Below are 26,116 nucleotides of genomic sequence, written 5' to 3' on the forward strand. Positions count from 1 at the left end.
TAAAATTCTTTTTCTTCCGTCTCCTTCTTTTCTTCTTCTTCTTCGTTATATTCTTGTATATATCATCTATATATCTTCTTTATTGGTAATAGTAAATTCTTATTTTTTTTTCATTTTTAATATGTAAATAGTATAATTGTACCCGTTATCTTAATTCTGTATATTGAGGACCCCACTGGAAATAAGCTTTCGAGCTTTCGTGGTTCATCCCCTCAAATCTTTGTCTCACGCAACTATCACAGCCTATCCCCTTATACATTGTACACAATGTCTGTGATCTCACTCAGATTCACAGAAAATCTCACGCATTATAGCTAGTCTTTGAACTTGGCATCTCTGCTGTGCAAGCACGTTGTTTTTATGCTACTGTTACCTGTATATATGTTATGGTGACTTGCCAAATAAAATCAATCAATCAATAAATAAAAAAAATGGCGTGTGGGTGCCTATCATAGAGATGTATACTAATTATTAAGTATATATCTCTATGGCCGGTGCCTATGCGTTCTCAACTAAAATTTGCGTAAGCTTCTTGATGAAAGACTATCAATATATCGTGAAACATCGTGTCTCGAGTCGGTCAAACATGCCTGTCGCGTGCCGTAAATGTGGGGGTCCTGCCATACTAAAGAGGCCGAAAACTGTAAGTTTCATGAGTTTTGTTCTTATTTTGTAATTTGGTTCATATTTTTAAGTACGATGCATGCTGTTCAATGGTTGATTCTTGTCATTTCTCAAAGTAGTTACTCCCGACCGGCCCACTCGGGATCTCATTGTGATTGTTGCCGCGTGCGAAGTTTATTCACATAACACCGAATGCGCATATCACGACCTCGTGTTGCACTGATTGGAATTGCCCATGGGCCAAATCGCCGGATATAACACATAAATTGTGCAAGATGGATTCGCATCGAGTTCTCCAGTCTCTCTCCGCCACGGCCACGGGCAGGCTGCCGATCGAGTGGCCAGGCCCATGGCCCATGCCATCACCACACCCAAAGGTTCATTACATGTCGCCGCGCAAAGAAAAATCCACTCATTCAATTAACAAGGTTCGATATAACCTTGTTCTTATCTTAGTTTCAAAAACTTTCATCTCCATCATGTCCATGTGTGGCAAGGTTGACAAAACTTTGGCTTATTTTCCCCTTTTTTTAGTTTTTCTCTTGGACAAACGCTTAATTTTTTTACACCGTCCGTTTCCATTACAGGAATACTGCTTTTCATTACATAACTTGGCTCTTAAGTAAATTTGATTCTTTAAATTATTTTTTTCTTTATTAAAAATAGATCTCGTGCTTGAAAAATGAAAATTTTCTTGCTATATTACTTAGTTCCACCAATAGAGGGCATACACGGAGGCAGCGTAGCTCAGTCGGTTAGAGCACATGTTTCGGATAAGATAGTAGATCTCAACGTGAGGGGTTTGAGTCCCGCTCATGACGAAACGCGTCTAACAAAAAAATCTGATGCTATAGCGTTGTGTGTTATCGTGCCTCACCACTGTATTCAGTGCAGGTGTGAATGCAGTTGGAAAACACTCCGTCCATCGGAAAGGACGCAAATGTTGGTCCCATGTATAGGAGAGTCATAACCTATGCACGTTAAAACCAATACACTATTCGTCAAAGAGTAGGGTGTTCTTGGTGTATTGCACCTGCCGGTCCCGGTAAGTCAAGTCAATCTTGACGTTCATATGCCATAATAATCAATATAAATAATGATTGTGGGCATTAACGGAAAGACAAGACACAAAAATATGCCCAAAATTCAAGTTTTTGAGTGCTCTGGTCAATACAAAAATTATTCTAAGTTACCAATGAAAATTGAATTGCAACTGTATAGTAATTACTAATTTTGGCCACAAAAATGATCTTATTTTAATGATTTTTTTAAAGTGTGTGCTCTATACAGCATTGGCATACCATATAGTCCTACCTGTAGATTCCCCACAGGCAGGATGGTTGCAGTGAACCGGTGGAAAAATCAAGCCATAGAAGCCGTGTGTTGTGGACACCAGAAGTGGGATCCCAGCACGCGACCCACTAGTTAGAAAATGCACTGTTGGGCCTGTTGCATTAAAGGGTCTTTTGTAGAACCATTCTATGTAAGAACGAGATATACATATAGCTCAACTGTTTCACAAAGCCGATTTGGGCGATATGAAGGATGGTCCTTGGAAAGACACCTCCAGACATGTCCTATGTAGGCATGATCTTTGCACACCGCCCTACACTGTCGGCATTAAGAGAAAATGCGTTACGGCAAGCCACACTGACATATCACCTTTAAACATTTTGGGGGGTCATTTGATTGCACTCTGATGCATTTATCTGGGATGGCGCCAGGTATTTTTATATTGGGACTGTCATCAATTTCACGGGTAATCTATTAATAGGCCCATATTTTTGTTAAAAATATGTTTTTTATTTTCTCACATTTTCTCCCTCTTCCCCACCCTTTTCCAGTTGTTTTTTCTACCAAACTTGAAATGGGCAGCAATCTCTCTGCCCCCTCATGCGTTATCATTAGATAAACAACATGAAAACAAATTTTTCAAAAAGAAATTTTGTATACCGGTAGTAAAGAAAACATTTTTATAATGTTCAGCAAAAAAAAAACAAAGAAAAAAACGTGATATCGATACAAAACTAAGATGTTACTTAACATGCTAAATCATTTATCTATTTTTATTTCATTTTCATAATCAGTATTTTTTTGCTGAGATTACTTTCAATCAATGAAAATTGTTGGATTTCTGCTAACTTAATTGAGATGATGAATGAAGCAATACACAATCTGCGGTAACAAAATAGCTAATTAGAATATACATTAGGTCTATATAGCTTACGAATCCATCACAGTCATAACAAATGAAGATAAGTTGTAGAAAAGGTTGAAGAGTCCATACGAAAAGGCGCGTTTTAAATAGCTGGGTAAGAATCAGAATATTGAACGAATACAATGTCGAATTTACTTATTTACATGTACATCAATTTTTATGTTGGACAAGGGCCTCTTTCATTGAAATATCAATGAAAGGTGTCTCTGAAAGGGCACTGTGTTCTAGTCTTCTAGATAAAGGGAAATAATGAAGATTTCGATTTTATGGATCTTTGATTTTTTTTCTTTTTTTTGCCTCATTAAGTAAGTTCCATACATCAATTCTACAATCAGTAATACATAAAAAATTATTTAATCTCCATTTATTGAAATATATGATTTTATGAAAAGTCATCGTTTTTAAATAAAAGGTTCAGGTGATGATGAAGACTAAATATTTTCTGATAATATCAATATCAAATGATGTCGCGGACTTGGAAGACAAGATGCATGTAGCCATCGTGAAACGGAAAGCGCTGATTTGTCGCCAATCTTCCTATCTCGGAAGAATGGTCCTAGGACGTTCCTACGTACATGTATCACTCTTCTCGTCATGCAACAGGCCCCTGGGCTCCACCCACGAAGCGGGCCGGAGCTCCCTGGTTTACCTTGAATTGAGACTCTGAGTAACGTTAGAGGGCTACATACAGGACTCGGGGGAATATTTTTTGGGGGGGGCTTCATTTTTAATTCTTAGCTCATCCGGCCCGTGGCGTGTCGTCCGTCATCCGTCCACAATTTCGAAATACTACTACATGTACTTTGCCATTTCAAGTCCGATTTCAATTCTGTTTGCTTTATATGATAGCACTAGGTGGGGCATTCAAATATTCTACACAGAATTTTGAAATTCATTAAATATGCTAATTTATGCGCATTTTTCAAACTTCACAAAAAATGCTACTTCTTTATTTGTTGACCGATTTTGATTTTTTTGCTTCCATCTGGTAGAGCTTCATGAGGTTCACCAAAATTTTACACAGAATTTTGAAATTTTGACTTGAACAATTTTTATGCTAATTTAATATGCAAAATTAATTTATGCATATTTTTAAAAATTCACATAAAATGCTTCTTCTTTATTTGTTGACCGATTTTGAATTTTTTGCTTCCATCTGGTATAGCTTCATGAGTTTCACCAATCTTCTACACAGAATTTTGAAATTTTGACCAGAACAATTTTTGTCTCACCTGCATAGCAAAGTGAGACTATAGGCGCCGCTTTTCCGACGGCGGCGGCGGCGGCGGCGTCAACATCAAATCTTAACCTGAGGTTAAGTTTTTGAAATGACATAATAACTTAGAAAGTATATGGACCTAGTTCATGAAACTTGGCCATAAGGTTAATCAAGTATTAATGAACATCCTATTAGAGTTTCATGTCACATGACCAAGGTCAAAGGTCATTTAGGGTCAATGAACTTAGACCATGTTGGAGGAATCAACATCAAAATCTTAACCTGAGGTTAAGTTTTTGAAATGTCATCATAACTTAGAAAATATATGGACCTAGTTCATGAAACTTGGACATAAGGTTAATCAAGTATCACTGAACATCCTGCATGAGTTTCATGTCACATGACCAAGGTCAAAGGTCATTTAGGGTCAATGAACTTTGGCCAAATGGGGGGTATCTGTTGAATTCCCATCATAACTTTGAATATTTATGGATCTGATTCATGAAACTTGGACATAATAGTAATCAAGCATCACTGAACATTTTGTGCAAGTTTCAGGTCTCATGATTAAGGTCAAAGGTCATTTAAGGTCAATGAACTTTGGCCGAATCAGGGGTATCTGTTGAATTACCATCATAACTTTGAAAGTTTATTGGTCTAGTTCGTTAAACTTGGACATTAGAGTAATCAAGTATCACTGAACATCCTGTGCGCATTTCAGGTCACATGACCAAAGTCAAAGGTCAATGAACTTTGGCCGAATTGGGTGTATCTGTTGAATTACCATCATAACTTAAAAATTTTATGGATCTGATTCATGAAACTTGTACATAAGAGTAATCAAGTATCACTGAACATCCTGTGCGAGTTTCAGGTCACATGATCAAGGTCAACGGTCATTTAAGGTCAATGAACTTTGGCCATGTTGGGGTTTTTTGTTGAATAACCATCATATCTCTGTAAGTTTATTGGTCTAGTTCATAAAAAGTGGACATAAGAGTAACCATGTATCACTGAACATCTTGTGCGAGTTAAATAGAGTAGTTTTCAAAGTCAGCACTGCTGCTATATTGAACCGCGTGATGCAGGTGAGACGGCCAGAGGCATTCCACTTGTTTATGCTAATTTATGCAAAATTAATTTATGCATACATAGTATATTTAAAAATTCACATAAAATGCTTCTTCTTCTTTATTTCTTGACCGATTTTGAATTTTTTGCTTCCATCTGGTAGAGCTTCATGAGGTTCACCAATCTTCTACACAGAATTTTGAAATTTTGACCAGTATTTTGAGGAATACCTGTTCACTTTATGTATCATTACCAGGCCTGTGAAATCTCCGCCATTTAGCGGAAATCCGCTATTTTCATTTTTAAGACCGATTTCAATTTCCCCTTTTTTCCTGTGTTCCATTTCCATTTTTTCTTAGTCAAAATTCCGCTATTTTATCCAAAACGGCTGGAAAACAAGTCTGGGTAAATCGATGCGAGCAGAATGTGTGTGTGTTTTGAATATACACGTTACGGGGCCTTGTATTTTGCCTTCGCAAAGTTTCGAATGAAACTGCTGCAGATCACACCGTTGCCGTTGTTGGCATACAAGCGCAAAGCAGCGGCTCAAATCGCGATATTTTGCGACTGGTAAATACGTCTGTAAGGATGATGACGTCATCCAAGATGGCAACTTACATTGAAAAACGAAAGGATCGAAGATGACGATGTTTCGATCATTATTTCAAAGGAATTAGCGGTAACTGCGGTCTAAGGTACGATATTTCTGAATTTTAAACATTTTTTCGTAAATATGGATGTGATTTCTTTTTCATAATGTGACATTTTACGTACAAAAAAACGATCGGAAAATCGGGTTTCCACTGTTAGATCTAACGTTACTGCTAAAATACGTTGTCTGTACGTACGGGCCTCCGAGCCAATGCAGTTCAGCGGAACAACCAAAATACAGAGACTGAAGCTTTTGGTCTAGAATCTAGAACACGCCGTGAATCGTGATGGGCAAATGCAGTGGCATGGCGATTGTACATGTAAATAGTAAGGTAAATTTTCAGATTTTTCCGCTATTTTTTTAAACCCCACTCACAGGCCTGCATTACTTTAATAAAATTGTTTAATGTTGTATGATTTTTTAAGTTATTTTTTAGCTACATGTAGATCAGTCCTCGCCCTCTTTAATTTCTCTTTAAATCTCAATTTTAATGGGATTTGGAGAAACAATGCATCAGAATGAATATTAACTTCAATAACCTTTAAAGGGATTTGCAGCCTATCTCGAAGATGAATTAAACTTGGGTGCACATTATGCATCTAATTACATTTATACTATACCTAGGCTTACATTTTGTACCTATGATCACTGTCACAGTGGAATTAGAATTGCATTTAATTGTGCGTATTCTAAAATGATACAGATTAAGAGAGAGGTAAAATAGAGTATTAAAAAGAACATGCTTTTTGTGCCATTGGTGGTGAATTGTGGTGAATGATAGTGTAAGATGATTTTTAGATAAAAATCATTTATTAACAAATTAACATTTAACAAATACTAAAATTCAATACGTGATTATGAATAATTATTATAATAATACTAATTGTTTATAATCACGTATTAAATTTTAGTATTTGTTAAATGATAATTTTTATCTATAAATTGTTCTTCAAAATGGCATTTTGTAACATCGCGAATGGTAGCTACATGTACATCATAACGAAGCGGTTCAAGGGTCAGACCTACATGTATCGTATTTGATTTGTTGACAAACGGATTGAGGGATCTACACGAGATTGGTCTGGTAAGAAACTTTCAATTTTTCACCTTTACATTAACCAATTTTTGAAACCTTCATACGCATTAGGCGTAGGAAGGTGTAAAAATAAATTAAAAAAACACCATTTACGTGATTTTTATCTTTAAAGATGGATTTCCTCGGGAAATCCATCTTTGTTTTGGTCAGTCTTTTATGCATCTATGTAGTCTATGGGAAGAGTGTCAAGACTCCATGATGAAGAAGTATTTGTCAAAATATTTTAAAAGACATCATCATGGAGTCCTCAAGACTAGGTTCATTACATGCCGCTGCGCACATGAAAAATCAATCCATAGAAGTCATGTGAACACCAGAAGTGGGGTCGCAGCACGCTCAACCCACTAGTTAGACATCCACTGCCAAACGCGGTTCATGACTGTGAGTGAGCCTCGTCATAGATCCTCAGGAGATTTTGTTCAATTAATTTCTTCAGTATTTTCTGGTTTAGTCAAGATTACAATTCTCAAGTTTGAGAGCAGGAGAAGAACCTGTTTTGACAGGGTATTTCATCTATTCTGTATACGCGTAGTTAATTTAGCACCACCGGTGAGTTGACTTATGAGCTTTTGTATGTTTTGGAAGTAACAAATTATAATGTACACTGTATGTGAAATAAACAATACGGACTTCTGATGAAGGATACTTAATTATAGTAAATGTATGATTCTTTAAGACCTATTTATAAAGTATTTGAGTAAAGCCTTTAATAAAATTGTTTGATTTTTATCCTTATTGTTGTTCAAGAATAAGCATTTCAAGAGATTGTATATTTATAGGGAGTCATTGTACACAGAGCTTTGAGGACTTTGTGATGATATTTTTTTAATATTTTGACATATATACCAAAGCTGCCAACGAATATGTTTTAACGTTATTAGTATGTCTTGTCAGAATCAAAAGTGACAAAATATTAATTAAAGGTCAAGTCCACCTCAGAAAAAAATGTTGATTTGAATCAATAGAGAAAAATCAGACAAGCACAATGCTCAAAATTTCATCAAAATCGGATGTAAAATAAGAAAGTTATGACATTTCAAAGTTTCGCTTATTTTTAACAAAATAGTTATGAACGAGCCAGTTACATCCAAATGAGAGAGTTGATGATGTAACTCACTATTTCTTTTGTTTTTGTCTCACCTGCATAGCAGAGTGAGACTATAGGCGCCGCTTTTCCGACAGCGGCGGCGGCGGCGTCAACATCAAATCTTAACCTGAGGTTAAGTTTTTGAAATGACATCATAACTTAAAAAAAGTATATGGACCTATTTCATAAAACTTGGCCATAAGGTTAATCAAGTATTACTGAACATCCTATTAGAGTTTCATGTCACATGATCAAGGTCAAAGGTCATTTAGGGTCAATGAACTTAGACCATGTTGGGGGAATCAACATCAAAATCTTAACCTGAGGTTAAGTTTTGAAATGTCATCATAACTTAGAAAATACATGTATATGGACCTAGTTCATTAAACTTGGACATAAGGTCAATCATGTATCACCAAACATCCTGCGTGAGTTTCATGTCACATGACAAAGGTCATTTAGGGTCAATGAACTTTGGCCGATTTGGGGGTATCTGTTAAATTACAATCAAAACTTTAAAAGTTTTTGGATCTGATTCATGAAACTTGGACATAATAGTAATCAAGTATCACTGAACATCCTGTGCAAGTTTCAGGTCACATGATCAAGGTCAAAGGTCATTTAGGGTCAATGAACTTAGGCCGAATTGGGGGTATTTGTTGAATTACCATCATAACTTTGAAAGTATGTTGGTCTAGTTCATAAATCTTGGACATAAGAGTAATCAAGTATCAATGAACATCCTGTGCGCATTTTAGGTCACATGACCAAGGTCAAAGGTCATGTGAGGTCAATGAACGTTGGCCACATTGGGGATATTTGTTGAATTACCATCCTATCTCTGTAAGTGTATTGGTCTACATGTAGTTCATAAAACGTGGAAATAAGAGTAACCAAGTGTCACTGAACATCTTGTGCGAGTTATAGTAGTTTTCAAAGTCAGCAATGCTGCTATGTTGAATCGCGTGATGCAGGTGAGACGGCCAGAGGCATTCCACTTGTTTATTGTTTGAATCATACAATATTTCAATTTTTACGAATTTGATGATTAGGACCTCCTTGCCTGAAGCACAAAATGTTAAAATAATGGAATTCCACGTTTTCAGGGAGGAATGAAACTTCATTTCACATGAGAATGAGGAGAAAATCAAAATATTTCATATAATAAAATACAAAAGAAATACATGTAGTGAGTGAGTAATGTCATCACTTCCCTCATTTGCATACCAACCGAGATGTGCATATAACTGTTTTGTGAAATGAAGCGAAACTTCAAAATGTCATAACTTTTTTATTTTACATCTGATTTTTATGAAATTTTCAGTGTTATGCTTGTTGAATTTTTTTCTTTTTATTCAAATCAAGTTTTTTTGGGGGTGGACTTGTCCTTTAATATTGCAAAATATGTTTTTGTTATATTTGATTGGCATGCTTTGTATGTGGAATTTATCATTTTTTTACAAAAAATATGTTTTTTCCTTCAAAATATGATTTTAATTATGGATCAGTACATGTTTTTTGGTCAAGAGAGGTAGGCAGGTCTGATATGCTTATTCATCATGAAGCCTTGAAATCCTTGCCATAGGCATATATACGAGACTTGTCAACAAAGATGGATTTCCCTAGGAAGTCCATAATTGAAGATAGAAATCATGTACGATATTTGTTTGATTTTATTTATCTACTTATATGCCTAATGCGTATGAAGGTGCAAACAAAACACTAGTAAAAATGTGAAAAATGAGAGGTTTCTTAACAGACCGATCTCGTTTTAGATCCCTTGATCCATTCGTAAACACAGCACATACAATAGGCTTGACCCTTGAACTGCTTCGTTATGACATACATGTAGCTCTTCGATATTAAGCAATGTTACAAAATTCCGTTTTGAAGAACAATTAAAGATAGAAATTTTTTTATTTAACAAATACATTTAAAATTTAAAACTTGATTATAAATAATAATCAAGTTTCAAATTTTATTATTTGTATCTATAAATCTATAAATATGGCATTTTAAACCAGGCTTCAAATTAATGGTAATGAAATATGATATAAACATTTCTTTCCATGGTCATGTAATGTATGTAAAGTGATATTATGATTGTGAGAAGAGTTTCTGCAATGATGTTAGAGAATTAATCGTGACATTTTTTTATGCAAGTGCAGAGCACTATATCCCGATGGTCAACATTCAGAATGGTTCAAACAAAAGAATCCTTTAATTTTAACATAACCTCGAACTGTTCATGAGGAGATTTATACATCATTTGGGGGGGGGGGGGAGAAAATGTGTGTTGAATGGGCTGTTGAATTTGAGACATCATGACTTTTTAATGTCAAATATATATCAGCTGATTTTTAATGAAATTGTCAGTGTGTACATTGAAATACATGTCTTGTTAAATATATCTTAGTCTTTATATCAAAATATTACTGGATATTGAGGATGATTTGGGCTTTATTGTTTATTTATTGTGTTCACTAATGGATGTCATATCAGCAACCATGCTATCAATACAACTACATCCCCACCAGTGCTCTCTAAATTTGTACTCCTTCAGGCTAAACATCTGTGTCAGAACTTCACTATTAAAATGCAATAGAACTATGCTTTAGTTCCAAAAAGTACACAATAGGTGGTTTCAGACCGCCTCGAAGTTCGCCAGTTCCAGGTATTCTCTGATCGGGAAATTTACCCCGATCAGAAAATACCAGGTATTTTGGTAATGTGAAAGCAAACTACGCGTAATATCCCCGAAAGAAAATACCCGCTAAATAGTAGGTACTTGGCGAAATTACGAGAACTTTCGTGGGGATTTTTCCAAGGTCGCAGGTATTTTGGCGATGTGAAAGCAAATTACGGGAACTTTTATCCCAGCGTGTCGTTGGGCGCGGCGGCGTGGGTGGCTGCTGGGCTAGGGATTTTGAATCTCCCGCCTTGCCTGCTTATCAGACCACACTGCGCACGCTCGTAACTTCGGGAACTTATCCCGGAGGATGTGTTTCGGGGCGGTGTGAATGCAGGAATAATTAACGGGTATTTTTTAGCCTTAAAAAGTTCTCGTAATTTAACGGGGATTCTTGTGATTGAGGCGGTTTGAAATCACCTAATGATTTCATTTCTTGAACAATAGGGATTAGACAGAAGCACTCGTAGCCTTTCAGAAGCTCAAGAAAGTGTAGCAAGCACCAGCAAAGTAGCCCTCCACCCTTAAGACGGTCCAACATTTGCAAACACGGCCGTAGCGCATCCCCCTTTCCTCCCCCATCAGTAAACACCGACACACGCCCCCTGAAAGGCCTGACATGGCGCTCTAATACCATAACAGCTGGTGGATGTGTACACCCGCAGAATGGCTACTGGCCCTTGAGCAAATAATTAGGGGCAAATTCGGGAGGACTTAAATCACAATTCGTTTGTTGTTAGCTATGAGATGACAGATGATGGAAGGTTACACCTCCCTCTATCATTTCAGTATTTGATGACCATGTTCATACTCTTATATACACTGCAAAAACTGGTGTTCATTTAACACCAGCCCGGAATCTACATGTACATGTACATCTGTCCACACCAGAGAAGTACTGAAATCACACCAGTTTGGAATCAAACCGATGCTGTTTTAAAGGAAACCAAAACCCAAGAAGAGAAGCAATCTTATTGGAAAGAGTAAAATGAGAGGAACAAGTAAAAAAAAAGTTTCATCAAAATCGGTTATGAAATAAGCAAGTTATGGGCGATTAAAAAGTCTTGTTGTACTTAATATGTGGATCCTCAAATTGGCAAACGTGCTTCAAAATGGCTGATTTTGTGGACAACTCTCCATTTGTTTTGTACACATATTTTCAGATTTTCCCCTTTATTTTTACATATTTCACATTATCTCCTCCTGACCTTGACATATATGGTGTGGATTATATTTTCCTATGACATATGTAGTGCTCAGAAGGAGGCAAGATGCAATTTGAAAGATAAGGAGGAAAATCTGAAAATTTGTGTACAAAACAAATGGAGAGTTGTCCACAAAATCAGTCATTTTGAAGCACTTTTGCCAATTTGAGGATGCCCATAGAAAGTCCAAATAGAGTTTTCAAACTCCCATAACTTGCTTATTTTATAACCGATTTTGATGAAACTTGTTTTAAATTGTTCCTCTCATTTTACTCTTTCCAATAAGATTACTTCTCTTCTTACATGTAGGTTTTGGTTTCCTTTAATACGAATTGGTGTTGTATATAAAACACATATCTGGTGTTAGACCAAAACCAAACTGGTGTTGTTTAACACATCACTGGTGTGGACACTGGACAGATATAGATTCCGGGTTGGTGTTAAATCAACACCAGAGTTTTTGCAGTGTACAATCCCATATAATTCCTGTATACTATAGTGAGGAAACTAGAAATAAAGTACTGCAAGGTGTTTTTGTTTGAGATTGCTTGTTACGTTTTCCACTTTCATTGATTGTGCATATTCTTGGTAATATCAGATCTAGATTAAATCCACTTTTTTTCTCACTAAATCATTCAAATTGGTCTACAATGTACTGTACATGTATATACTGTATTTTGACAATTTTTCATGGGACTCCAATCCCCAAATAGCATAATACATGTATGTACAAGTAGGCTTACAATGGAAGAGACTGGCAAAATATGTAATGTGTTTACACCGTACATGTATGTACTAGTAGTTTGTGCAGTGAGAATACATTACTGTTGAAAAAGAAAGTATCTTGAATACTGTGGAAATATTTTATCAATTTATCTGTTTTTTTCTTTTAATTTTATATTTGCAGACCTTAAGTTGAAATGGTAATTGTGAGTGAGAGTTTTTATTCCTTTATCATTTTATGTTTTCGTCATATGAAATACATGTACCTCTTGCCAATTTGTTTAATGTTTCCCGTTAATTTGTTGATTATTTCTGATTTTATTATAGTTGAATACTACAATGGCATACACACTTTTCATTTCCTAGACAAACAATTCACTTGATTAAAGTTAATAATTCTTTCTAGAATTCCACTACACAATTAGTTTCAATACAATACTTTATCCGTTATATTTATTTTGTAATTATCTATGTTTACTGTTTGAATATTCTCTTGTAATGCATCGCAATTCGGCCTTAGCCGCGATGATGTCTTGATTTTATTAATAAACCGTTTATCTGTCTATCTATCTAGAGTTAGAGAGTCAGAGAATGAGTGGGGAAGAAAACCTATTTGTGAGGGAGAGAATTGGGTTGAAGGGGGAGGAGAGAGGTGTAAAGAGGAAAAGAAACGGCAGAACATTTTGAAAGATGAAGATGATGTGTGCCTTCACGGAAAGAATTAAAAGCATTCATTGATATTACATATCGGGGCCCTGTTGCTTAAAAATTACTATTGTGTTAACTTTGGCATGCATTGATAACTTGCATGGAATCCTTGATTCTAATTGGCTGTTGATAGCGTTACCATGGTAGTTACCATTGGACAGCAAAGTTACCATAAACGTTAATGTAACAGGGCCCGGAGGGATGCATGAAGGAAAGGAAAGAAGACAACGAGTGAAGTGATGGAGAGAGAGAGAAAGAGGTGGGCTTGGTGAAGAAGGGGGGGGGGGGTGTTCAAGCAGATGGGATGGGGAGATCTCAATTTTCTCCCAACTTGAGATGAAGCGATGTTGACTCACCCCACACACACGCTCCAATGGGCATATCTTGACGTGTGTCAACATATGTGCATGATTTGTTTATGGTTATGGTCTATACAAATGTAACAGCAGGACATCATCTCTCTTGATTGATTCTCTTTTGAGATTATAAAGACAAAATATTGGAGTTGGCCCCTTGATGTGCTACCTTGCCCTGTCAGTCATCAAGCAAAGTCTCCACAACTTTTCATACTGATGAAGGGTGAGGGGTTACATGTAGGCCTTTGATATGATTTGAATTTCTGGGAGTATATTACCAAGGAGCTTCTTGATATTACTGATGTGTCATTCTTCTCTTCATTCTATAATCTTTTCTTGTTTTTTTTTCTTGCAGATATCTCTTTGCCCTCCATTTCTACTACATAGAAATGTATGTTCTTCACATCTCATTTCTTCTACCCATACATGTACATCACTATTGTCTGTGTATAGCATCCAATTTCTCTTCTATTTCTGAATAGATCTCTCCTTATTTTCTATTTCTGACAAGAAAGTTTCTTTCCTTGCTGATTTCCTTTGCTCATAAAAAAGGAAAACAAAATCTTAAAGAATTTCATTCTCTTAGGCCCAACTTGACATGTACATGTAAATGTACGTCCACTATTAAGAGTACAGTAGACTGATGCTTTTGGTCTACCTTTATACATGTAGATGGACAATCAAATCAACCTGTGCAACCAGCCTCAACAAAATAAAAGTCAGATTTGAAACTATACAGTTTAGGTCTGTAATCATGAATGTGCATTTACATGTACATGTAGCGCCTTGGAATAATGAGCAATACACATGTACACACTGCCTGTAGAAAAACTCCTTTTCTCTTATATACATGTAGTGATAGGGTGGAATATGCTCACTATCAAATTCAAAATCATGCAATGCCAGTGTGATATTGTCAAGACATAAGGCGGTTTCAAACCGCCTCGATCACAAGAATCCCCGTTAAATTACGGGAACTGTTTTCGGCTAAAAAATACCCGTTAATTATTCCTGCATTCACACCGCCCCGAAACACATCCTTCGGGATAAGTTCCCGAAGTTACGAGCATGCGCATTATGGTCTGATAAGCAGGCAAGGCGCGAAATTCAAAATCACTAGCCCAGCAGCCACCCACGCCGCCGCGCCCAACGACACGCTGGGCTAAAAGTTCCCGTAATTTGCTTTCACATCGCCAAAATACCTGCGACCTTGGAAAAATCCCCACGAAAGTTCTCGTAATTTCGCCAAGTACATGTACCTACTATTTAGCGGGTATTTTCTTTCGGGGAAATTACGCGTAGTTTGCTTTCACATTACCAAAATACCTGGTATTTTCTGATCGGGGTAAATTTCCCGATCAGAGAATACCTGGAACTGGCGAACTTCGAGGCGGTCTGAGACCACCTATATTGAACTTCCAGTATTCACTGAGACTGCCCTCAAGATAAAGTGAGTGGATGCAGTGCAGTTCTTAACGAGAATCAAATCTAGACGAGAAAAGCTAGGCCCTAATGGTCGCCAACGGCAGTTATAGAACTCCTCTCCTGTTACATGTCTGTCTAACTGCTATTGTATGAGTATCGAATATTGCCACCAGATTTCTGGCAGGCGACCATGCTGGTAGATGGTTCTGAATGGACCCCTGTTCACATGTTAAAGATAATCTTAGAAAGAAAACAGTGACTGAACTGGGAAGGGTTGTAGTGCCAATTTGATCATGGGGGGGGGGGTATTTTTGTGAAAACTATTCTGTTAATGACAACTTTATAAAGGTTTTTCCTGTCAGCATTTCAAGACATGATAAAGTATGAAGCAAATCCAAATTGTGAATATTTACACAAGTGTAATAAGAAAAATATCTGTAATGTTATATGCAATACAACAGTTCTGATCGGCTAAACTGCAGTACTTTACACATTCCAAAGGCTTTTTAACACAAATTTCACCAATGATCACACATTTCAATTTGTATATTTTAGTGAACAAAATAATGAAATCAATCGTAAAATTAAAGCCAAACTCTACTATGAAAGCCTTGTGCCATCTTTTGAAAGGACACACCTATGATTTCAAGTTTTATTACACCAGGGATGGAGAAAAGTTGAATTTAAAGAAAAAGAAAATCATTTGTTGTACTTTCTACATTGTAAAAGTATTAATATGGGAAGGGTTGATATTCTAGGGGTTTTGGAGGCCATTAATGGATATGAATAGACCACCAGATTGGAAGCCGGTTGTGCCACAGGTCCGGGGGTGGGTGTCCATATGGATAGGGTGATGTTGACGCCCGTCAGGGGGGAAACACGGGTGGAGGAAGGAAAGCGTGTCTCTCCCTAAATTAAAAACTATTTTCATTGTCATGGATGATCAGAGGCCCAGCTAATTTTAAGTTTGGTTTCCGGCTTTTGAGGGTAAAAATTGATCGTTGCTGTTCTCGGCTAGTTTTGGTGAAAAATTTCCATTGTATTGAGCCCAATGGTACTTTACTATGGCTGTCTCTATAAAGCTTTACTATAGAAGTCTATAAAGCGCTCTAGAGTATATGCAGCATAATTACCCTGGCTTTAGCAGTGCAGCTGTTACGCACTAAAATCTAATCTAAAAAGATTAGAATCGTTTATAGAATATCTTAAAATTGCTTCATTCATTTTTGGGGATGGAAACACAGCTTTCAAGTGCTAGGTGCTCTAAGGAACTGGATGATATATTGACTGCATATATCAGACGAATATACCCGTAAGGCTCCTACTATACAGGCTTCAAATTATTGACAAGTGTAGATCAAATTTTACAGGCTAAAGAGGTTCCAATCAGTCTTCTACAAAAGGAACGGAAGAGAGGGGAAAGAGAAACAAATATGGCACCCAGCAATTGAATGAAAATACCAAATTAGTCAATTTGCTATCCTTCCATTTTGAATGCCGGGAGCCACGATTCCTTTAGCCTATTGTTGGGGGTGAATGGAGTAGGAATGTTGACATACGGTGTGGTAGTTTGGGGAATTGAGTTAGAAGTGGGTTCAGAGTAAACAGTTTGCTGGGTTGCCCCTGGTTGGCTGATCGATGCTTATTTCATATTTTGGAACACATTTCTCCTAATCATTCATTTAATTTTCATTATGTTTTTTTTGTGTGTATTTTGGGAGGGGCAGACATTTCCTGTGGACCTCTTTTTTCCCTCTTTTTTTATCCTTGAGCAAATCTTCTTTTTTTGTTTAGAGTTATTATGGGCAATTGAAAATGTTATTTACAGTAACACTGTATGTTTGATATACATACATGTATGTTTGATAGGAGTTAAATTTCCTTTCATTTGGCTGTCAGTAGCATGATTTTTTACATATACGGTACTTTTTATATGTATGATCATCATCCTGTGCATCTAGATACAAAAATATTTCTCTTAACACATAAAGATACATAATTTCTTATCAAAAGTTTAAAATTTATCCCATTTTGCTCTTCAAATGGGCAGCAATCATTAATTTTCTTTTTATTTTCATTAAAAAAGAAATTGATATGGATGTGACACGGGTCACAATTAATGATGAGATACACTTACTGAAAAATGGCAAGTTTGCATTTTAAACAATGATTTTGTTATTTTCATTGCGTTGCCATTGCCAATTTTAAGTGTGTAATGATTAGCTGAAGTTCAACAGCTTTTATTCAGGAATAGCATTATTTTTCTCTTGAGCTTTATCCATATTCCATTTGTAAAATTTTGCAAGCATTCAGGATTACCGGTAATGAGAAACTTCAAAAGTGTTTGCTTTAATAGGACACACTGAGCCTGTGCGTTAGGTTATGTTTTTCATAGGGAGAAGAGTCCCACCAAGGAATAAACAATTTCCAATCCAGATGCCCGCTTTCCAATTTTGCAGAAGTTTTTTTTTTAATTTTAATCTTTGGGGCCCTACATGCTGTCATTGCATGTGATAACATTTCAAGAGTAAACCATGAACACTTTCAATTTCATAAAGCATCACGACATCCTTCACGAATCAATCAGCATATCAAATTTCGTGATCAATGTTTTTCTTTGCTTTTCTTTTTCCAGGGAGATGCTTTGTGCAAGGATTGTTTTTACGCTGCCTTTGAGAGTGAGATCCATCACACCATTACAACAGGGAAGCTATTCACCAGAGGGGAAAGAGTAGCTGTCGGAGCATCGGGAGGCAAAGGTAGTAACTATTAATGGATCATTCTTTTTTCACTATTCAGTCTGGCTTTTTTGCCATTTTCTTTTTTTTTTAAATTCCATTTTTCACTAAAGATCAAATACCTGACTGGTTGATAATGCGCTTTGTATCACAAGTTTTCTCAGACTGCATCTTTATCTCAAAAGGTTTAAGCAGAGCTGCCAAGTAGTACGGATTTTCATAAGAATACTACTGATGGTTTCATGCAAAATACTGATTTCTAAAGTTTCTGTTTTATGTGTTATGGTATTTCATTGAAAATACTGATGTCATCATCAAAATACTGATTTTCAGCTTTAAAAATACTGAAATGTTCTTTTTCAGGTTTGTCAGCTCTGTTTAAGCATGTCTGATGCCATTATTATATATTTGTGTTTTCATGGTATCATATATCTTTTATCACTGTTAAAAATACCCATGATAAATGCAGGAAATGGTTCTGTTTGGTTTCTTTAAATAGTTCATTGGTTTCTAGGCTTTTTGTGACATTCTATCAATACACAATTATCCCATAAACCTAGACAATGTTCTTCTATTGATGTGTTTCAGAAAATGCTTAAATCTCATTTGTTTTAACATGTTTAATATATTGCAAGTAACGTTTCATTTTGTGTAGTTTTGTTTTGAAATTTCACCGATTGCATTTGTTTTGTCATATGTACAGCACTTCGTAACTTTTGAAAAAGCGCTTTGATCAGACGTAATTATTATTATTATGTACATAATTTATTTTTACTGTAATTTCAAGTATGCTCACAAAGTAAAGTAGATATTAATCATTCATTGTATTTTTTATTTGTGATCAGATTCCACAGTATTAGCTTACGTGTTGAAGCTACTCAATGAAAGATATGACTACGGTCTTGATCTGGTTCTACTCTCTGTTGATGAAGGAATTACAGGATACAGAGATGACTCACTGGAGGTAATAAAATCTTACCCATTCTGGTAAATGAAAGAGTCCAAAGTTACATTATGCTATGTTGTGGTTGGCATAAACCACATCCTGAATGGGGAGGGTTGAAAGAATTGTTCAGCTACGATGAATTCAATGGTTTCTCTCTTACCCATGGTTTAATGAAAGTGTTCAAAGTTGTGCTTTGTAGTAGCTGGCCTGTACTGCTTCATGAATCTTTATTTTATTGATATATTCTGGAATTTCATATTATCTATTAGGGTTAAAATAACTGCTTTACCTGAGAGCCATGTATGTATATAGCAGGGGTGTGAGAGTTCAGATTTATATCTGATTTCAGATTTTTTTTGTTTTGATGTTCAACTTAATTTCAGCTTGTATTTGGCTTTCCTCTGTACAAAAAGTATGGGAGCTTTTTCTATTTCAGACTTTTTCAATACTCTTCAGCTTTTTCAGATCTTTTTATTTGTGATCACTCACACCCCTGGTTTATAGATCTAACTTAGAAATAAATTGATTAGTTTACATTAACAATATTTTATTCACCAAACTCCTTTGTTTTTGTCATTTGAAACGGTTTATTTTCTGATAATAATAATTGTTATAATGATAATGATACAGTATTTACAGTTTTTAAGCGCTTTACAATTATATTTATCAATTTCATAATTGATTTCTAACAATTTTGTTCCTTCCTTCATCATTCATTATTTCTTCAGACTGTGAAAAGGAACCAACAACAGTATGATTTACCCTTGAAGATTGTCTCGTATGAGGTAAGAGGATGGGGATATCAACAAAATATAAGGTCTGGTGTCTCTACTTTCTGTCTCCCATCCCACAAGGTATCATGTTTTATCTACTGATAATCTTCAATCAGATCAATAGTTGAAGTTATATTTCTTTTTAATTTTTTAAAGCCTAATTAGGTTGGGCTTTATGAGCTACATGCTGTTCGGGAGAGGATGGTGGTGGGGGGGGGCAAGATCTCATCCTTCTTGGATATCTTGGCCACTCACTGATCATGCTATCACATTGAATATATGTATGCACATCACCGGCGATGTCATCTACCTAATTCTATAATTAGATATTACAAATGAATCATTAGGTATGGATTACGCCTAGTTATGTACAAGTACATGTCACACTTTTATTACTAAACAACGCGAAAACTATTTTTTATGAATACTCAGTGTTGTCTTTTGGATGATTTACATTAACAATCATGTGCAGTTTTTAATTTATTATTTGTCATATTTCCACTGTAGTCCCATCCCACTGATCTGTTATATCTCTATTACAGGAGTTATATGGCTGGACAATGGATGCGATTGTAAAGCAGATTGGTTTAAAAAATAATTGTGAGTTTTTCTGAATAATTTATTTTTGCGAACTATTATTAGTTTGACCATTGTTGCCTCTTAGAAAGTTACCAACAGTAGAAGAAAAAATTCTTTTTCAAATATTTCTATCATTTTTTTTCAGTTCCATATTTAATAAATAATTTGTCTCTTATGAAAATGTCAGTATAATAATATTCACTATGTAAAGGATGTCAAATATGTTTTAAAATATTCTGGGTTTCTTTTTTTATTATTATTTAAAGTTTGGCAGGTGTGTATCTTGTAAGATTAATAAGTTTTCCTGAATTGTTTCTATTTATGTCTGTGGTCTATATTATGGTTGTTCCACTTTATATGTTTGTCATTTTGCCTCCAACGAAGATTCTGCTAGGATCGAAAGCTTAGGCCCCTTTTGACTCTCTAATTTACTCCATTGGCTCTTTTTTTAGATAAGCAGTTTTCAGCAGCTTCTTTTTGCCATTGTTTCTATTTAGGTACATTCTGTGGTGTGTTCAGACGGCAGGCGTTAGACCGAGGCGCAATGCTTGTAAATGCAGACAAGATCGTCACAGGACACAATGCTGATGATATTGCTGAAACAGTTCTCATGAACAGTAAGTTAATTCATGTCGAGAAACACCACTTTGGACAGCTGAACGCCTTTCATAAACAGTGTTATAGCTACAGTGGACAGCAGTGGTCATGCCCAACTGGCACAGAAGATTTCTAACCACCGCTCATGAAAAACACTGCTTCCATCCACCTCTAGTTTCAAATGAAATGTGTTTCAAAATTTTACTCCTTGCAAATAGGAATTGCACTTCATTTCTATCTTTAATTTTGTTTTATTTGCATAATTTACATTACACATTCTTATATTTGATAAATATTAGTTTAATTTCAAAGATTTGCCAATTTTAGATTGTTATTACATTGATGTAATAATTAACACTCTATAATGGGACTAGCTAGAACTCCGTTCAGAGATTATGATAAAATTGCTTGTAAGCTCAACACAATTTATTGCATCCAACCGAGCCCTTATATTTATGGGGGAATGAGTATGAAGGTATGAAGCATGATATAAGAAGCTGTTATCATTGGAGCAAAATTCACCATGATCATCTAATTATTTTTTTTTCAGTACTGAGAGGTGATATTGCAAGGCTTAGGAGATGTACAGATATAATAACAGTAAGTATGATGCAATATAGTCCTTTGCAATAATCTTTCCTCCACGAGTTCATGAATTGGTTCCTTGGGGTCAATTTCTGGGATATTGTAATATATTATTTATCAATATGTCTTAATGAGCCAGACTGAATCTGGCTGCAGTAAGAAATACGAAAGAGGAACAGCACACATGGTCAGAAGGATTTTTTTAAAAAGAAAATGCAAATGTTTTGTTAGAATTGTAGTTTTGAATAGATTTTGCTTAAACCTGAAAATAAGGGCAAATATTTGTAAGCTGCTCATGGCAAAGTGTGGGTGAGATTGCCAAGTATTGGCAAGTTTGAGGAAAACAATAGATATACATGTCTGAGATGTTATGTGTAATCGGTGCTTTAAATTTGTTACTTTGCGCCAAATCTCCTGGATTCCTGAGGAATCTTTTTTTTTCAATCCCCATACAGGGTGGAGAAGGAGCATTGCCACGGTGTAAACCATTCAAATACACCTATGAGAAAGAGATTGTGATGTATGCATACTTCAAGAAGCTGGATTATTTCTCTACGGAGTGTATCTACTCTCCCAATGCTTACCGAGGCTATGCTAGGGCGTACCTGAAAGACCTGGAGAAGATCAGGTCCACATCCATCATTGGTGAGTTCTCTTGTCTGATCTGGGTAAAATGGTGCCTAGAACAAGAGCTGGAATCATGCCACTTCCTTGACTGATTGATTTTAAGTTGTTCATCAAATTAATCATTGTGGTTTTTGTTATTTTAGAAAATAATTAACCATTGTTAAAATATCTATTTTATTGTTCGAAAATAAAATCTGAGGCTGGAAGAGCGTCCGATTTCCCGGTTGTGAATTGGACACTCTACCAACTGAGCCAACACATTGATTTGTTTGCACCCTATTGATATTTATGTACGATGCACATGAACCCCCCCCCCCCTCCACGGTCAAATGCAATTTTGTATTTATCCTGACAGGCAGAGATAGTATTTTTCTACTCCCTACTTGGGATGTCAATGTGAGGTATATCATGTTTCTTATTTCTTAATTGCTATCCATGGACTTTTCACTGATCCCAATTTGCTATTTACATTATCCTGGTACAGAGAAGATGCTCATATTGGAACTTCAATTACTATTCCTTTCAATGATAAATTCATTTTGTTCTAGACTCTCTCATTAAAAAAAAATGCAAGACTGATGATGTTTCAAATTTTGCATTCCATAGTCATTGAAACATTTCCTCATTCTTGGAACAAAATTGTGAAATGTATCTTATATTATTTCTATAAATGTAATACATGAGAAATGTTTGTAATAAAATTTTCATCAACCTTGATTGTTATATTTCATCTGATCACGGGTTCATGTCATTAAGTATACTATCAACAATATCAGGAAGTCCATTCTCAACCATGTTCAAAATGACAACATTTAATTCTCTTTGTGATACATCTAGATATCATTCATTCTGGAGAGAGTCTATCCATCAAAAAGGATGTTAAAATGCCTACTCAAGGAACCTGCTCAAGATGTGCTTACATCTCCAGCCAACCGGTTTGTAAGGCTTGTACACTCTTAGAAGGACTCAATAAAGGCCTGCCAAAGTAAGTACTTCTGGAAATAATAAGGATATTCATCTCATGTTGATCAATCACACTAGAGTTCTACTTATGGTTTATGTTATTACATAATATTACAAATAATGGATATTTATGAGTGCAGTGGATCATATCATTTTTCACTGAATGAAGTATTATGTAGATAGCACAAATGAAAAATATATTATTTGTTTTATATGACTCCTAAAAAAGATCATTGTCATTTGACAAACATGAATTTGAATGCAAAATTGCACGCAGCTGAGCAAGGGTGGTCTGTTGGTTTCTGCATACATACATGTTACAGGAATACATGTTGAGGTTTTACTTGTAGTGTCATTGGTCTGGGAGATTGTGCAGTGGAAAAATTACATAGATCCAAAATTGCATGAGGAATGGATAAAAAATTGCAGGAATGATGACATCATTGTGAAGGGACTGAATGACTTAACCCTATCTAGGCTGGGGGAGGGGGCTTGAACTTGAAAGCCTTAACTTGAAATCACAAAATTGTGATTTGATATCACAATTTTTTCATGTAGACTTGCTTAGAACACCACAAAGAGTTTTAGGCAAAAATTAGAAAATTTGGAGCTTTATTTATGGAGTTAGAGGAAAAAGTATGATTTTGCATACGAATTATGCATAAATTAGCATAATTTCTTAATAACAATTTGCATGAAATAAATTACTATACAATTTTGTAGATTATGTCCCAGACAATCTGCGTGCCAATTTTCGGCGCGATCGCGCGGTCAACGGCCGAGATCTCAAGGGGGGCCTGGGAGGCCCCCGGCCACATGTACTCCCAAAATACCCCGGCCTAGATAGGGTTAATACACAAGTTCTCTCGCCATTCAGGTTTGTAAATTTATATATTTGATACAAGATAAAAGTCACTATATTGCAAAAGCTATCTCTCTTTCTTTCTGCGTATCTTTTCATCTCTCTCTTTAGGCTTGGAATCGGTAAACCACACAAGGCGAGACAGAGAGTAAGTTTGAATTGATTTATATGCAACACATGTATTTTCCTGTAATTAATTTGTATCGAATAATAATAATAAAATACAGTTCTTGTATAGCGCATATCACAATTATGAATAATACCTCTATGCTCTTCCATAGGACTTGGATATTATTACCCCAGCTGTAGCTTGGCAGCTGCAAATACTTAGATTACAGCGCACATGCATTTCAAGGACTAAATTCCTGCCAGGTACCCATTCACCTCACCTGGGTTGAGTGCAGCACAGTGTGGATAAATTTCTTGCCAAAGGAAATTACGCCATGGCAGAGATTTGAACCCACGACCCTCGTTTGCTGCTTGATTTTATATTCTTTTGTTATTTGGTGAACCTGGGCCTTGCCAAATTATTATACACATCCTTTCTTAGCAAGCCTATGGATGGTGACACATTTGCTTCTTCAATGATTGCTCTGGGCTTTATTTTATCTGAGATGTAGGGTTAGAGCTAGGGTTGCAATAGCATTTTATGTTAGCTTAAAGATAAATTACAGTTGTGGTAACGATCTCCAAGTGACTTTTTACAAAATCCAATGTAATGACCATCCCAGTGTCTGTTTATATGAATAAAAAATATGTGCCGAAGGATTCTGGAAGAAATTGTGTAATTGCTGAGAAATAAACAAAATAAGGGCGGATTAACGCACTTCCGTCGGGTCTTTATTCCAGCAATTTAATATACACTGTCCCACGTGTGCCTATCTGTGTTTGCGAACTTCAATGTGATTGTTTTTCAGCTTAGATTTTATGATTTCACAAAGTTCAGTTTATGTAACTACCAGATTTAGATCAACGATGATATACTTAACCTTGGTTTACAGACTTTCTCATGAAATTGGTGTTTTACTGCAACTACTGTAATTTAGCGTTAAGGATTTGGTTTAGGATAGGGTATGCTGCTTAATCTGGGGTTGAAGCTAGTCATTTAATTAGTGTATTGAATTTATAGCAGGGCAATTGTTTTGCTGGAGTAAATATGATGGAACCCCATGGCCCGTATTCTGAAGTCGGGTTTAACTTAAACTCAGGTTTAAAGTTGTGGTTTAAGTATGGATAGTCAATCGTTACATAAATCACTAACAGTAGAGATACATGTACATGTATCATGTTTCAGCTCATTTGGCTCTTAAATCATTCATAATTGTCTAGGAAGTATAAGTATGTGATTGTCTTCATCATTGATGAATCAGGATAGAGCACAGTAAACATAAGAACCATAGAATTTAATAAAATTTTTGACACTTTTTGGCTTCCCATAGTTTTAGCACAAAGTTAGACCATGGTCTAAGTTAAACCCGACTTCAGAATACTGGCCTATGGAAACGTAAGTTCTAATCTATGTACCAATCTCTCACTCTGAATGATTTCTTGTTCTTTTTATAAATAGTTGGATGCTGTTGATCACAAGGCATCAGGAGGCTCATCAAAGCCCTCTTCATCCCACCTACCAATGTCTTCATCTTTATCGGTAGCAACATCATCGTCGTCATTATCATCAAATACTGCTGAAGTGAAGCAGGTTGTCGACTTCTGACAGGCTCAGGTTCTAATCATCATAATAGAAATATATATTTTTTTAATGTATCGGGACTGAGTGGCTGCATACGTGGGTTGAGACCAAATACGAATCATTTGTGGTGCCTTTAAGAGAATTGTATCCTCCTGTTTCCAGTGAGGGCTCTTTATTGAATTAAGGTAAACTGGGCTTTTATTTAAACAATGAAATAGATAATAATGTTGCTAGTACTTAGCAGGAATATTTCTTTTACATGCTTGTAAAGATTTCTCTAGCTATGATTTCTCCCACTATCTGAAGAAAAGTTAAATAAAAGTTGATATAAAAATGAATGCCTTATTTTTCTGGTAAGAAAAATTGTAAATGTATAATATCCTCTTTGACAACAATCGTACAAAACTGTATATTCTATTTTTTTTAATTTGCAACCCGCCATTTGTTGAGCTGAATGGTATTCTGAGGCTCAATGTTGATTACGCCGCTACCAAAGAAGTAGGGGCTCTGGTCTCGCTTTGCTGGAGGCAAGACAAAAACACAAGCAGTACAGAGTGAACTTGAAACAACTTTTGTTACATGCATTTCACATGTGGGGGGGGGGAAAAAGAGAATAGTTGGGGGGGAAAAAAGAAATTGAAAAAAAGAATAAAGAAGAATACAATCTGTAGCATCCGTTTTTA

At 35.8% G+C, this 26,116-nt stretch overlaps 1 protein-coding gene across 1 annotated transcript; it reads left to right on the forward strand.

Annotated features, from left to right (window-relative positions):
- The first annotated feature begins 551 nt into the window (after positions 1–551).
- Positions 552–26,033, forward strand: LOC121413380 (cytoplasmic tRNA 2-thiolation protein 1-like). Its single transcript, XM_041606173.1, has 11 exons — positions 552–643; positions 17,709–17,832; positions 18,657–18,775; positions 19,486–19,542; positions 20,073–20,130; positions 20,607–20,726; positions 21,257–21,306; positions 21,747–21,936; positions 22,756–22,903; positions 23,855–23,891; positions 25,311–26,033. The coding sequence occupies exons 1-11, from the start codon at positions 587–589 to the stop codon at positions 25,455–25,457; spliced, it is 1,107 nt and encodes a 368-aa protein (XP_041462107.1). The 5' UTR covers positions 552–586; the 3' UTR covers positions 25,458–26,033.
- Positions 26,034–26,116: the final 83 nt, after the last annotated feature.

This window comes from Lytechinus variegatus, chromosome 4 (genome assembly GCF_018143015.1).
Source record: "Lytechinus variegatus isolate NC3 chromosome 4, Lvar_3.0, whole genome shotgun sequence".
Taxonomy (NCBI): Eukaryota; Metazoa; Echinodermata; class Echinoidea; order Temnopleuroida; family Toxopneustidae; genus Lytechinus; species Lytechinus variegatus.